This window comes from Colletotrichum karsti, assembly GCF_011947395.1.
Source record: "Colletotrichum karsti strain CkLH20 chromosome Unknown Scaffold21, whole genome shotgun sequence".
NCBI classification, from domain to species: domain Eukaryota; kingdom Fungi; phylum Ascomycota; class Sordariomycetes; order Glomerellales; family Glomerellaceae; genus Colletotrichum; species Colletotrichum karsti.
Genome location: NW_024065921.1, coordinates 803,819 through 818,757, shown reverse-complemented (window position 1 = coordinate 818,757; position 14,939 = coordinate 803,819). Strand labels below are relative to the sequence as shown.

General features: G+C 51.9%; 2 protein-coding genes across 2 annotated transcripts; both read left to right on the top strand.

The window, feature by feature from the left end:
• Nucleotides 1-562: 562 nt before the first annotated feature.
• CkaCkLH20_07047 (PALB protein) lies at nt 563-3,313 on the top strand (the record flags this gene model as incomplete). The annotated part of the gene is made up of 4 exons (XM_038889764.1): nt 563-927; nt 1,012-1,222; nt 1,281-1,594; nt 1,666-3,313. The coding sequence occupies 4 exons, from the start codon at nt 563-565 to the stop codon at nt 3,311-3,313; spliced, it is 2,538 nt and encodes an 845-aa protein (XP_038745127.1).
• Nucleotides 3,314-10,645: 7,332 nt separating this feature from the next.
• CkaCkLH20_07046 (putative alcohol dehydrogenase) lies at nt 10,646-12,020 on the top strand (the record flags this gene model as incomplete). Its single annotated transcript, XM_038889763.1, has 6 exons — nt 10,646-10,727; nt 10,796-10,850; nt 10,908-11,054; nt 11,114-11,675; nt 11,729-11,850; nt 11,924-12,020. The coding sequence occupies 6 exons, from the start codon at nt 10,646-10,648 to the stop codon at nt 12,018-12,020; spliced, it is 1,065 nt and encodes a 354-aa protein (XP_038745126.1).
• Nucleotides 12,021-14,939: the final 2,919 nt, after the last annotated feature.

Sequence of the window (14,939 nt, the reverse complement as noted above, 5' to 3'; positions counted from 1 at the left end):
GGTGCCCGTTCCGCTCCGTCTCATCCCACCAACGACAGGGCCTTAGCTTCACTTCCTGTTGTCGACACCTACCTATGTTTATCTGATTTCCCAACCAACAACTGTTCTTGGCTGTTTCCATTGCGCTTCCATCCAAATCGACCCCTCCCCCGCGCCACGTCCCCTGTTTTTCAAAAAAGGGAACTCGCTAATTTACACTCTCGCCTCTCTGAACAGCAGGAACCAGAGCTTCTCGAATAGGTTTCGAACCTCAGACCCCGAACATTACACCAGACTTCCTTATGCCATGTATCTTCGATAACATCTTCTTGGACGGCCGGTGCTTGACTGCCTCCACACTGAGTACAAATTCCTGGCAGCCCCGCGACCCGCCTTGTTGTCATTGTTTTCCACCTCGCAGCCAGCCTGGCCATGCTGGACGGCGGCAACCATGGAAGCGAGAGCCACTGTGAGTAGGAAAGGCCCAAGTCGCTGTAAAACCTGTCTACGTGCCGATTGTCCCGCAGTGTAAACGAATTGGCTGACCAGACTTGCTCCGCCCGTGCAGAGAGAAGAGGCCCTCATGGCCAAGTCGACAGGCCGCGAAGCCTTGAATCATGCCATCGCCGCTGCAGACTTGTACATGAAGGCTGCAAAAGAAGCCTCGTCACCAGTCGACCGCGCCCGTTTCAGAAAACAATGCGAGAAACTCATCCTCCGTGCCGAGCAGCTCAAGGCCTCGTCACCTCCCGCGATAAGCGTCAATGCCACCCCCAACGTTGGTTCCGCCACGAATGCCGCTGCTCGCTGCCATGTACGGCAGATTCCCACGGGCGAAAGGACGATTCTTCTTCGCTCATCGCGCTTACATGGCAACATTTTTCCGCCATGGCAATCTGACCCGGCCGACAGCACTTTCACTCTCCCCGAAGGAGGGCAGGTTTTCTCGTGAGTTCCAGGCACGAGAGGGCGTCCTTGCCGAGCCCGGATGCCTCTTCACCTGCCAAATTCCCCGCTCACATACACCACCAGGGACCCCGCGGAATACACCATGTCGGCACGACAACATGACATTCTCGATGGCTGGAAACGCCCCGTGGAAAAGGCAGCGCTGCAATCTGTAGACGAGGATTTCATGGCCACCAAAGGCGCGTGCGATCTTGTGCAAGACATCACAACGGATTGCTCGGTCGTCGCCAGTCTATGTGCCGCCATGAAGATTCTCCAGGGAAACAAACATTCTGTCAGCCTCAACTCGAGTAATCAGCATTCAGAATAAGCCCACTGACAGCCCTCAACAGATACTCGGCTCCATCATGTTTCCCTTCGATCACCAGAAGGGTAGACCGAGAATTTCGAGTAGCGGTAAGTACATATTTCGGATGCACTTCAATGGCTGCTTCCGCCAAGTCGTCGTTGATGACCGGCTACCCGTTTCGCGAAACAATCGCACCCTCTTCGTCGTCGACCGCACAAATCCAAACTTGCTCTGGCCAGCCCTCATGGAGAAGGCCTATCTCAAGGTACGCGGAGGCTACGATTTTCCCGGCAGCAACTCCGGCACGGATCTCTGGGTTCTTACTGGTTGGATACCTGAGCAGCTCTTCCTGCAGAGGTATGTGCCCCATGCTAACACCGTGCCCTGTCGGTGGCGATCAACTGGTGATAACTAATAGGAAGACGTAGCGAGGATGTAGACCTCGAGGGGACTTGGGAAGACATCAAGGAGGCGTACCAGGCCGGCAATCTCATCATCACGCTTGGCACCGGCCGCCTAACACCTTCCGAGGAGGATGCTCTTGGCCTCGTTGGCGAGCACGACTACGCCGTACTCGACATAGATAACTCGCCAGCTGCGCGTCGCCTCCTCGTCAAGAACCCATGGTGTGATGGTCTTGTCTGGAAAGGCGTCGGCTCGTCCGGACTGGTTGAGGCGACGGCCGATCTTTCTCTTTATGATGCCACTGTCTCTGTCGAGCCCATGCCACCAGAACACTCCCGACCTGTTGGCTCGTTCTGGATATCCGTGGAAGACGTCGCGCAGAACTTTGAGTCCATGTACCTGAACTGGAATCCGGATATGTTCACGCATCGGCAAGATCACCACTTCACTTGGCGCGTCCCCTCCAAGAATATGACATCCTCCCTCGCGCACAATCCTCAGTACTCGGTGGTGTCCAGGACCGGGGAGACGGTCTGGATTCTTCTCAGCAGACATTTCGCGGACGAAGAGCTCGACATCGCTCGCAAGAAGTCCGCATCACTAGCAGCCGTATCGAGGCAGCTTGGGTTCACCAGCATCTTCATTTTTGACAATCGAGGGAAAAAGGTCCAAGTTAGGGAGGGCTCTGCTTTCCAGGGCCCTTACGTCGATTCCCCACAGACCCTCGCCAAGTTCAAGCTTCGCGCCGGCAAGACATACACCATCGTCATGGCCCATCAGGATTTACCATTGGAGAATTACTCATGCACGTTCACCTTGTTCTCACGGGCCCCACTCGAAGTCAAACCGGCCGAAGAAGAAATGATGCATTACAAGGAGCTATCCAGCGCGTGGACCAGGAGAACCGCGGGAGGTAACGCCTCGTCAATAACCTACTCCCAGAACCCCCAGTTCAGCATATCCGTTCCTCGAACCACCCCGCTGTCCATCCTGCTCTCTTCAGGAGACCGTGAGGTTGCCACCCACGTTGACCTGGTGTGGGCTCACGGTAAAAGGGTAACGTCCATCGGGGTCAAGGATGTTGTCGCAAGCTCAGGTGACTATCGGCGGGGCAACGCACTCGTACAGGTTCCGATGGTAGAACCCGGCACTTACACCATCGTCTGCTCGACTTGGGAACCCGGCCAGCTTGCAGATTTTGGCATGCGCGTAGGCTCACAGGTCGAGTGCCAGGTCCGACCCGTTCCGAGTGATGGAGCCGGCCTCCTGCGGAACCGCACACCAACTTTTGTTTTTGGGGAAGGCGAGGAGCAAAGACGAGCACCGGTGACGGTATCAAGACTTACCCGCGCTCAGGTCGTCGTACGCTGTCCCCTCTTGACGGGTCTGCATGGCCAGCACATCCCAACGACTGCCGTTCGCGTCTCTCTCATTTATGGGCGCGGCCCTCAAGAATCGGTCCTTGCAGTGTCTGGAGGTGGCGAGTTCCGTGAGCTGACTGCGACGGTGCGAACGCCCGAATTTGATATCGAGCCTGAAAGGTTGCGGCAAGATCCACTTTGGCTTGTCATGGAACAGCTTGGAAGTCGGCAGGGCTGCCAGAGCATCGGGGTCGAGTTTCTCAGCGACAACGCGGTTCACGTCGGTGAATGGCAGATCGTGGTAAACTAGCCAGAAGCAGAGATCATGTAATAGCAGCGGGCGTTGTGAGTCGGCTCCTTGTAAGATCTCCTGTGGGTTCGACCCCTCCATTCATGTGTGCTTCCCAAGACGGAACAACCCCCCACCCTCCCTTTAAAAAAAGAAGAAGAAAAGAAGAGACATCATGGCGGGTAATTCAAAGAACGGGGACATTTGTAGCTCTATCCACTCCATACATTGGCTCATAAAAAGCCGTGTAGCCAGTCCAGAGCATACGCTGAACGTGGCGACAAAAAATAACGTCGAAACAGTCATCTCAGAAAAGGGGGAAACAAAAGACAGAAAAAAGGCAGAACGTGACGGGGCGCGAACGACTCGTCAATGTGGTATATGGTCCACCGCAACGCCAGAAACCCCTTGGATCAAGACAGAACAATTGCCATCATGAGCTCGTGCCGCGCCAATCGCATAGGACTCACCGTGCCTAAAATGCCTCCTCCGTCGCGAATGACCAATGGGACTAAAAAAAAAAAAAAAAAAAAAATTGGCAACCATGCATCAAGATCATAACCGTAAGGACCTCATGAATCCCAAACCCGGCCCCTATTTACACCCGCCCTGGGCCCATGTCCTTTGCTGAGCTAGCCTGGACCACCATTGTGTAGTTGAATCAGGCATAGCGAGGGAAAGACAGAAAAAAGTGTATGTACGAGAAACATGAACCATGACATGATTCAAGCTAGGCAGGCCCTCCTCTACGTCGTCTACCGCGGTTCGGACCATCTGGCCGCTGAGCGAGGACGTCCCGTAGCAAGGGGTCATCTTTGTCTTTGTCCACATGATGGACTCTGACATGCCTGAGAGAGTTGTCAGCAATATAGACATAACGCTGAGGAACATCGACATATCGAACTGCCTACCTTTGTAAGTTGTCCGGTCGAGGGTATTTGTGCTCTCGGTCAGGACAAAATGGGCATACGTAGCCAGGAGAGTCGTGAACAAGCCCGTGTCGAATCATCTCATTCTTTCGCTTGAAGCCTTTGCCACCTTCACTTCGCGGGCAGCCCTTCACTGAGCAGTAGTGTGGCCGGGCAGACGAGTGAACGTTTGCATGTGAGTTGAGAAGATATTGCGTCTGGAACGGCGCGGCATTGCATCCCTCAAATGTGCAGACATAGCCGGCCTGAGGGTTGGTGAGACCATCAATGCTCATTCGATCTGCCACCGAGTTGGCTGGTGTAGATGCCGTCTGATCCGTGCTGGGGGTTTCTGCTGTGCCGCTACTATAGTCGGCGCTTGGTCTATGTGGCCCTCCGCCACTGGAGGACGAATAATAGTACGGGCTGACGACAGGAATTGAATGTGCTGGCGAAGGGAGCTCTCTTCGGAAGCCTTCGTTTGGTGAAATAGGAGGCGATCCATGGCCGCCTGGAAGCCCAGCCAAAGAGGGCAATCGAGGAAGACTTGCCGGAGGCGAGCGAGGAAACGAGGCAGAGTGCCGTGCCGGACCTAAATCCTTGTCTGGACTGATGGCAGATTCCGTCAAGCGCTTGAAGTCCCCCAACTGTGACCGGATGGACGGCAGTGGGCCATGCCCGCTGCCGTCGGACTTGGGAGAATCCAACATGGGAGGTAGACCGCCAGGCGCAGACTGAGAAGGGCTGATTGGAGTTGTGACCTCAGGCTTGTGCAAAGCATGTGCTGGTTGGGGTTGATGGGCGGGATACTTTTCTCCAGCGGGAAAAACCATGGCAGGGGCAGCCAGAGTAGGGCGCTCATCGCGAATGGGCAGATCTCGGCTGCCAATTCTCGGGGGGACCATCTCCTGTCGAGCTCCCATTCCGTCCCTTGAGCGCAGCGGATTGACTTGAGCTGCTGAAGCAGTATTGACAGCATTCGTTGCGGAAGGGTCGACGGAGCATGGGGTGGTAAAAGCCGCCAGTGCGCCGGCGGCCAAGGACTTGAGGTCGAAGGGTTCAGGGGGCCGGGCCATATCGCGGTCCGGAGACTCTGGAGACGACGAGTCTTCCTCGGATCCGTTATCTGAGGCGAGCGGTTCGATGGCGGCAGTGAAGGCGACTTCTGGCAGTCGGCCGTTTCCAAGATGTGCGACTAACACTGCATCGCCTTGTATGGGCTCAACTTTTCGACGACCGTGGGGCGACTTTCGCCTCAGGCTGGAGGTGGGCGGCGGACTGGGAGAGGGCAGTAACTTCGGTTCGTGAGCTTGCATCTGGGGACTGCCGTGAGGTAGAACGTCATCGGGGTCGTAGCAATCTGTTGCAGGTGGATTTTGAAAGTGATTCGAGGTCGCCGACGCAGTCATAGTTATCGCAACTGGAGGAGGGACGTGACTCGCAGCGCAGGCGGATTCAAGCCGCCATGGAGGGAGGGACAGGTCAAGGAGGTTGCGGCGGCAGCTCGGCGAATGTGACTGCGATGGTTGCAAAGGTGATGATAATGACGGTGATGTCGAATTCGCGGGGTCTACCGTAGATGTAGACGATATTCTGGGCGATGCGATGCGCGTTGGATTGTTGTCGGACTCGGCTGATCCGTTCGCTCGGCGGCGGCTGTTGGGGCCCAAGGGAACGACTCAATGCTTTGGGTCGTAGCCCGAACGGGATCAAGTCGGTCGGTCTGGGGCTTCAAGTCGGATGATGTACGTCGCGAATCCGGCCCCAGGACAGCTATCGCCGCCGTCGTAGGCTACGCGGGTGGTTCAATACAGTCGCGGCCGTCAAAGATGGTCGTGTAGGTGGAAGGAGGTGGTGAGAGCGGACTCGAAGATGGAGGTGCGCCGGGAGTTGCAGGATGGGATGCGGCGGCGTTTGGATGTCAAAGACGGAGGTCGGTGTGGACTGCGAACAGGGGGTGGGGATGAAAGACAGGTGAGGAGCGAGCGCACCAGGATTTAGTCTTGGTGGATGAGAGAGGTCTGAGACGTTGTTTTTTTTGGGCGGATAAAAGAGGGCAGCCAAGGATGGATGGACGGCAAGCATGCAGATGTAGGAGGGTTGACGAAGACGGGAGACGTCGTGGTAGAAGAAGGAGGGCGGCGTGGTGGTCAACGTGAGCGAGCGAGAGCGCAGGCTGTGTGTGTGTAGAGGTACCGATAGAGAGGCAAGTCGCAGTAGTGGTAGCGTAGGACGGCGAGAAATGGGCGGCGATGGTTCCGTAAGTAGGTAAGGTTGGTCCGTAGGTAAGATGAGGGTGAGGCAACGTTAGGATTGTCAGTTGTCAGGTAGGCAAGTCAGTCCAGTCGGGGGACCTTGCTTGACTTTGACCTTGCGCAGTCGTGGGCTTGGCCTTGACTTTAGGGCACCTCAGGTTGGTCGAGACTCAAGCGAATGAGTCGACCAGTAGTCGTCGTCGTCGTCGTCGTCGTCGTCGCCGTCGTCTTGTTTCCCCCCTTTATTGTTGGTCCTCAAGGCGGAGGTCGAAGATGCAGGTATGTGGTGTACTGGGCCGAGTTTGAGGCAGCGCCGGTTAGAGCAGAGACGAAGAAGGAAGAAAAGAATGGGCGTGGACGGTTCTTCGTAGGCGTGTGTGATTGTCTTGACTCTCGACTGGTCTTGTTTTGTCTGGTAGTGGCCCGATGCCAGTGTCTTTGAGGGCAGTATTGGGATGCTTTAGCGCATAATCTCTTGGGAGCATATGAATGCCACAGATAGATTTGAGGGACCGCGTGACCCCAGCGATGGGAAAGAAAGGGACGTGGAGTCGAGCAGAGATGAGGACGGGATGCCGAGTAGCCAGATTGGAAGCGAACAGACAGGGATGGCGGAAAATCAGACATGGGGTGGGGAGAAAGAGGAGGCGTGGTACCGCAGTGTACGTACTAGGTATGTAAGGTTGGTAAGTAGGCTACCTAGGTACCTCGGGTTGGCAGGCGGTGTCCGTACAATGTCAGGTAGCACCAAAGGCACAGGGTCGGAGATGGGTGCTTGCCGTCAATGGAAACTGGAGAAAGATAGGTAGGTGATGGGGTTGAGATGGGATGGGGAAAAGGACAGGAAAGGGTCTGCCCATGAGTTCTAAACTTCACAGTGGTTTGCTCTGGTAGGAGGTACCTTGCGCCTGTGCTGTCAGATGAGGCTAAAGCCAGGTTCTGCAAGGTATCGGTGAGGGGAAACAACGGACCAGCAATACAAGGAGGTACAGCGTCCCGGTCGTTGGATGACGGATCCAGCCTGGAGAGACACGGCTCAACTTACTTCATGCCACTTCTCGCCCGTCTTGTCATTCACTGCCTTGCCGCATTGCCTTGATTGCTTGAGTACCTGGCTCGACCAAGGTATCCTTTGGATAAAAGTCATGATCAAGATAATCATCAAGGCAACATGACGCAAACGCGCTGGTAAACAACTAACAGGGGTGCTATCCGCCCGTACGTGTACCGCTGGCTGCTCTCCTGACGGCGCACCAATGTTGAAACCTCACCAGCCGAGGCGCATCCAATGCTAATGAGGCATTCTAGGACTCTAGGTAAACTGGCACTCCGTGACTCCCTCAACCAGCGGTCAGGTTCTCGGATCTCCTGACCAAAACGGGATTATCTCGGCAAGGCGACGCTGCTCTCTGTGGCTCTCGGAAGCGGGGGACGAAGTCATGGATCCATGCTATCGGTCAGGTAATGCCCTCAACGTGGGTGGTTGGGGCGGGGAGAAGGAAGATGGGACGCGACGGGACAGGGTGACTTGACTTCCCAGAGGTCTTGCTCCCAGTCCCCAGGGACCAACCTGATGACAGGATGGAATGGAATGGAATGAAGTGAAATGAGACGAGGATTGGACGGCCGAGAGACGTTTGAGGGGAAGACGCAACAAAGGCACAAACCTGCCTATCCGTACACTACCTAAGGTAGGTAGGTACCTAGGGTCAAGAGTGAAATAGCCGCACCCAATGCACTGGGTGGACGACGGGATGGAGGTGGAGGCTCAAGGCAGGGATACACGAAGGTACCGCAAGGTAGGTAGCATTGTCCATCCCAGAAACCTTAGCAACCTCGGATTGCGCAAGTGCTGCCAATGTCTGCCAACGCCCGATGAAGTCGCGTTTCCAATTGGATCCCATTGCACTGAGGTACGGACAAGTACCTATGAGTATCTACCTAGGTAGGTATCTAAGGCAGGTAACAGCTACTGCGCTGGTCCCACGCCAAGCCATGCCATGCCATACCGGACGGGCTTGCCATAATCATCAAACTCTATTCCGCTGCTGTTTCTTACATTATTGGCGCACCTGGTTTGTCAGATATCCTCACCTAAAGCACCTAGAATCCAGGGACTCCGACGCGCCCTTGTTTTCTGTTTTCTTCGTTTCAACCAACAGCTTTTTACTACTATACCCACCGCACTACGCCTCCCATACTTATCAAAATACCACTTGCTGAATCTTACATTGGAAGGCCAAGTGGTTTAAAGTAGCGAGCGGAGGTGGTGTGTACTTCGTGTACATCTCGCGGTAGCAAACCCAACCCAACGTGGCCCCGTTTCCCCACCATCCACTTCTCCAATGCAGGGCAAAAGACAGAAAAGCCTGCCGCGGCAAATGATTGGTTGCTTCAGCCGCGTCCGTCCAATTGCGATGCTGACAGCCCGGAAGATCCACCTCAGACCCACCCGTGCCCGCGATAGCCCCATGCACTCCAGCCGCTAAGCCTCTAAGCCTCAATCCGCTAGGCGAATCAGTCAAGGCTGCATCATTTCCATTGGTCAAGACTAAAAAGCCAAGAAGGCACCCCAGCTCAACCTTGCCTTGCCTTGCCTTGCCCCTTCTTCCATCGGGCAGAGGCTGGCTTCGATTCTGGGCGTTAATTAGATCTATCTCGACAGGTCACCAATGGACCCGACATCGACACTGCCGTGCACTGTCACACACAGACCAAGGGGTCCTCCGGGGCTTTAGGTGTGGTGCGCCGCCAAATCTCGGCCATACTCTCCCCGCGTTTTTGTTTAATGAATTTCCATCCCATCACCTCATCTAAACATTTGTTCGTATGCATTCCTCGTGGGTACAGAACCACGGCGTGACGGCGAGAGCTACACGGCGGCTTCTGCGCCTCCAGTGTCATTGCCAAGTCCGCGACATATGTCTCCAAAAAGTATCCACACATCTCAGGGCTTGATCAAGTAAAAGTACCTCAAGTACCTACCTCGGTACCTAAGGTAGGATTGATTACCTTGGATATATGAGGTGCATCACGTTGATTGGACCTACATACCTGAGGTGCCTTCGAATAGACACTCACCGTGACACTGCCTCCCCCCCGCCATCTTACCCCGGACGGGGGGTTCTGGGTTCTTCAACGGAACTGAGCGGAAGGGCACTTTCCTAGCCCCTAGCCCTTGGTGCACGCGGATCTTTTTTGTCTGTAAGTAGTACTGGGAATAGTTGGTTTGTGATATTTGTTGCTTGACGTAGCCCTTGGTGCATGGCACGCAAGAAGTTCCCTTGCCTGTACCTGAGGCTCTGATTGTTAGATAAGCCGATGGTGATTGATTACCTTGTCCTAAGGTACCTTACCCTAAGGTAAGGTTAGTTAGGTAACCTCAACAGGTAACAGTGAAAGCGTCTCCTTCGTCAACCTCAAGTGACTGTTTCCTTGCGACCCATACGTACAATTAAATGGTTTGCTACTCATAACCCATGGTCACACGTCTTAACCTTGACGCAGAAGGTGTGAATAGATGGGACCTTTAGCGCCGGTAAAATATCACTTCTTCAATTGCTAAGCCAACTAAATATGGACACTTCGTACATCGTACGAATGTTTCATCCATCACCTTTTCACTAATGGGAACAGAGTAGCGTACCATTACCTAGCGTTCACCTAGAGCGATCATACCATGAGATCCAGAGTCTCCTTACCTAGCCCGGGGGCCCTTTGGCCCAGTTCCGAAGTTCCGAGTCGCTTTCGCTTCTCCGCACCACGCATGTCGTGAGGCGGTAAAAGTAGATTGCTGCTTTGATCAACTTCGACCTTGTCCGAGAAAATGAAGTAAAGTACGGGCACCTTTGACGACGGGTTGCCTCGAGTTCGACTTCATGGTACCAACTGTGTGCGTTCGTTCGTTTTCGCACGGTCGTACCCCGACTACCGGGTGCGACAACGGAGCCGAGCCGATACCGAGTGGAGGATAATGGTCGAATTTGGCTGTGGCGCCACATCATCGTTATCACCGTAACCATTGTCATCACTGGTCGACAAATATTCCGCCTGCGACTCTTTCTTTCTCGATAATATTCTTCCTTCATCTACGACTTCTTTAGGCTACCGCCAAGGCCTCGTCGCTCCCGAAAACCTTTCCTCGTCCCAGTCATATTGTTCCCTCGACCTCACCCCTCTCCGATCCCGCAATGTCCCCCGCAGGTTCCATGCTCGCTGTTGTTTTCAACGGACCCAAGAACGTCTCTGTTGAGCAACGTCCCATCCCTACCCGTTTGTTAACCCGTGCCTTCGCCGCTGTCAGCAGGTCTCGCCGCCAGTCACGACTAACATCGCGAAAGTCCAGAATGACGACGACATCATTGTGAAGGTGCAGGCGACCGCGCTGTGTGGATCGTGAGACGTTCCCCATCTCAACTCCAGACTCTAATCACTCAACTGATGGCATACCAGAGAGTTGCACGTCTTTCGAGGCCACCAGTCATCCGAGACAGGCTACATCATGGGCCATGAATTCAACGGAACAGTGGTCGAGAAGGGATCAAACGTGAGAACTCTCGAGATCGGCGACCGCGTTGTTACCCCCTTCACTACCTCATGGTATGTATCCTCCGACGCTCCTCCGTGGTCAGGCCCATGGCTGAGAAGCCTTTTCGTAGCATGAACTGCTTTTACTGCGACAACGGCTACTCGTCTCGCTGCATCAATAGTCAGCTATTCGGCTGCGAGGCTCTTGATGGCGGCCAGGCCGAATACGTGCGTGTCCCTAATGCCGACGGAACCTCCGTGAAGGCACCTAGCACCATTTCGAACGAAGCATTGATTCTCATGGGCGACATTTTCCCCACGGGTTTTTTCGGTGCCAAGTCGGGTTTCAATATGCTCAAGGAGAAGGAGAGAACCAACGCCACCGCGGTCGTGGTCGGATGCGGCCCCGTCGGTCTTTGCGCCATCGTGGCGGCTCTCGAGTATCGGCCCAAGCATCTTTTTGCCATCGACAGCGTGGATAGTCGTCTGGAACTGGCCAAAAGCCTCGGCGCGGAGCCATTGAACTTCAAGACGGACCGGGCCGGCATGGAAAGGCGGATCAAGGAGGCGACGGAGGGTCGCGGCGCTGACGTTGTCATCGAAGTTGTCGGTCTCTCGCCCGCACTCAGGACGGCGTACGACGTAGTCAGGCCTTTTGGTGTGATCAGCAGCATCGGTGTCCACAACGCGGAGGTGAGAGTCGGGCCACGACGTATTGTGCAGAATGTGGTTGACGAATGAGACAGATCCCATGGAATGGAGATGAGGCGTACACCAAGAACCTGCGAGTCCAAATGGGCCGCTGCCCCGTACGATCCATCTTCCCTGAAGCTCTCGCTTTGTTAGAGAAGAAACAAGATAAGTTTGGGTGAGTAAATGCGGCTTGGTGTCTCGTCGAGATGAAGTCGGCATGTTCTACCCCGCAATCTAACTTTGGCTAGGTTCATGTTCGACCGCATCATGCCATTGAAGGATGCCGTCGAAGGTTATGAGCTTTTCGACCAGATGAAGGTTCAGAAGGTCATCTTTACACCATGACTGAGCTGCCTGAACCACAGGTAAAGCGATGGTGGCAGGCCGCAAGGGGATCGGAAATGGGCAACAAGGGCCAACCGCTCGGGATACGGCGCGAGGCGACGCGGCATACTGGGAAGAGATATGGTCGGGAGAAGGTCGGGCGGCTTCGTTGCTTTAGTTCTGCCTTGGCTTCACAATGCCTTCGTGCATGAGATAGTAGGAGACGGTTGAATCATCATGGACGACGGCCAGCAACAATCTCTTCTGGCGATCTGCACCTCGCCAATCCCGGCCCGAAGATGCATCAGAACCCTTTTCAAGAGTGAGACCGCGAGGTAAGGCATCGATGGAGTCGAAGATGGTGGCGAAGGAAGACAAAGTCCATTGCTCGCTCAGGTGAACCGGAAGGACCCATTCATGCTCGGGTGCCCGACTTGGGCGTTTGCTTGAGGCTTGTTCCACCTGCAGTGCCTCGATTTGCTCGTCGGGGTGCATGTAAAGCCTGGTGGGAGGGAGACCGGTGATAATTGGCCGAGGTCTAGGCCGGCCGTCATTTTGAACATGGACATCAGTCCAGTCGTGTTGGTCCGCGAGGTTGCCGAGTACGAGGGCGGTCAAGTCGACAAGATGCTGTTCACCTGCCATCTTGTGTGTTACGACAGCGCTGAGAGAGCGGTGAGTAGAAGGCTGAGCCGGAAACCTGACACAGAAAACTTCAGGCAGAGTTGATGGAAGGGAAGTTCAGGTAACGAGGTTCAAATATGACTGCCTTCTTACGTGGTGAAGAGTTCTCTACCTCACAAGGTGCCCAAAAAGCTCTTAAGCCAAACCGGGTGCCGCCAATCGGAAGCCATCGCTTAAACAGTGGTGGCTCACTTTGTAGTACGTACCTTGTCTTGTTTTCCCACCTTAAGGTACCTTACCGGGAAAAGCGCGACCTACTAAAAGCCGCTCTACCTACCTACCTTACTGTACCTATCCGTGCTTGATGAGCATGCCTAGTCTTGCCCGAGCTTGACTATTTCCATACCCTGTAGCTTTGCGCGTGTTATCTGTCTTCAAGATGGACGAAAAAAACTCCCAGATGTGGAGTTATGTGGATATGGGGGTATGTGATGCTCCTGAGGCATGGCCAGGTCTTTGCGTCTCCGTAAGATCTTCGTAAGAACTCAGTCGCAACGACTTGGAGTAATTAGTCCCTGATAACGCAGATGACGGGATGTGCCTGTTGAGTGTTGAGCCTCGACTCTTGGCACCATCCACGTAACCGGACTTGCGGGTCTTCTGAGTCTCCCGTCGGCTGGTCCAGACTCCAACCCATTCGCTCTGGTCGCATGAGACGCTCGGGCGCATTCGTTCTGCCTCTTTGACTCTACGCATTCTTTAGACCGAGGTACTTATAGCGAGGCAAACCCTTATAGGGCCTAATAATAAAAGGTAGGTAAACTATAAGATAAATAAGCTTAATACTATACTTAGTATTTATATAAGAAGATTTACTTTAGTTTAATATAAAGAAAAATTACTAAAATCTAATAAGTATATATACTTTTTATTATAAATAGCTTTAACTATTATAATTTTAAATATCTCTCTAATAAATAAAGTATAATATATAGGAGAAGAGTAGTTTCTATTTCTTTTCTTCTTTATTTTAGATTATTTTCTTTAAGTAGTACTTTTTAAATAACTTAAATAACTATAGAAGTATTATTTAAATATCTTAAAATTAATCTTATTATATAGTAAACTTTAAAATAAGGTTTAATATTAAGGCTATACTTAACGCTATAGGCGCTTAGCTGAGTGGTTATTAGCCTAGTAGGCGCGCACGTTTTATATGCGCGCAGTAAGTTTAAACCTCACAGCGCTCATAGGTTTTAGGCGGTATAGGCTGCTTAAATACCTAACCACGCAGCGCACAGACCATGCGCGTAATTACGTAAGGAGTAGCGCCCTTATATAATTGCGCAACTGGCCCGTATGGGCGCGCCTGTAGCCCTAGGGCTACGCGCGCACCTATATATATAGGACGTTCTATACGCCTAGCGCGCCTATATGCAAAATAGGCCTTTAGCTAATAAATCTACATAAGGTACTTCAATTTATATAGTAATTATTTAATTTAAAAAAGTATTAGGTTTATTACTATTTAAGGTTTTCCTATTAACTATATAGTATAAAATAGAACTAAGAAATCCTAGTATTAAGAAACGTATATAAAGGCGTATTAAGTAGCTTAGATACTTAAATATAGGGCGTAGCACTTCCCTTTTTATACTTAACGCTATATTAAGAGATAACTATACTTTTTAGCTACTTATTAAATTTAGTAATAAGTACTATATTTATAATATCTCTAACCTTATATATTATTTATAGCTACTTAGTAATAAAGACGTTATAATTTATAAAATAATAGAGGCTATTAAATAGATCTAAACTCTATAGTTAAACTAGTAGTATATCTAGCTATGTTACTTAGTTTTATATAGTATATATTACTACCTCTAATATAGTATAGACTACCTTAATAATAGGGCTTTTATAGTAAGGCTTTAGGCTTTAAGCTAATATAAAGATACCTATAGAAACTTATTAATAATAGCTATAAACTAGCTCTAGCTATATATAGTATAAAAAGAAGATAATTTAGGGGAATTAATAAGGATAATTAATACTAAATAGATCTTAAATAAGTATTAAGTAAAATAATAGTTAAAAAGGGGTTAAAAAGTAGTTAATAAGTAAGTATAAATATTAGTTTTAATAGTAGTATTAGTTAATAATAGACTATATTAAATAACCTAGCTATTTCCTTATAGGGGGAGCTACCCCGCATTCTTTAGACTATTATTTTAGTCTTTAGGGCTGTCAATATGATAATTAAAGGCAAGGTTTCATCAATAGCCATCGGTTGTACGTAGTACACAATTCGGT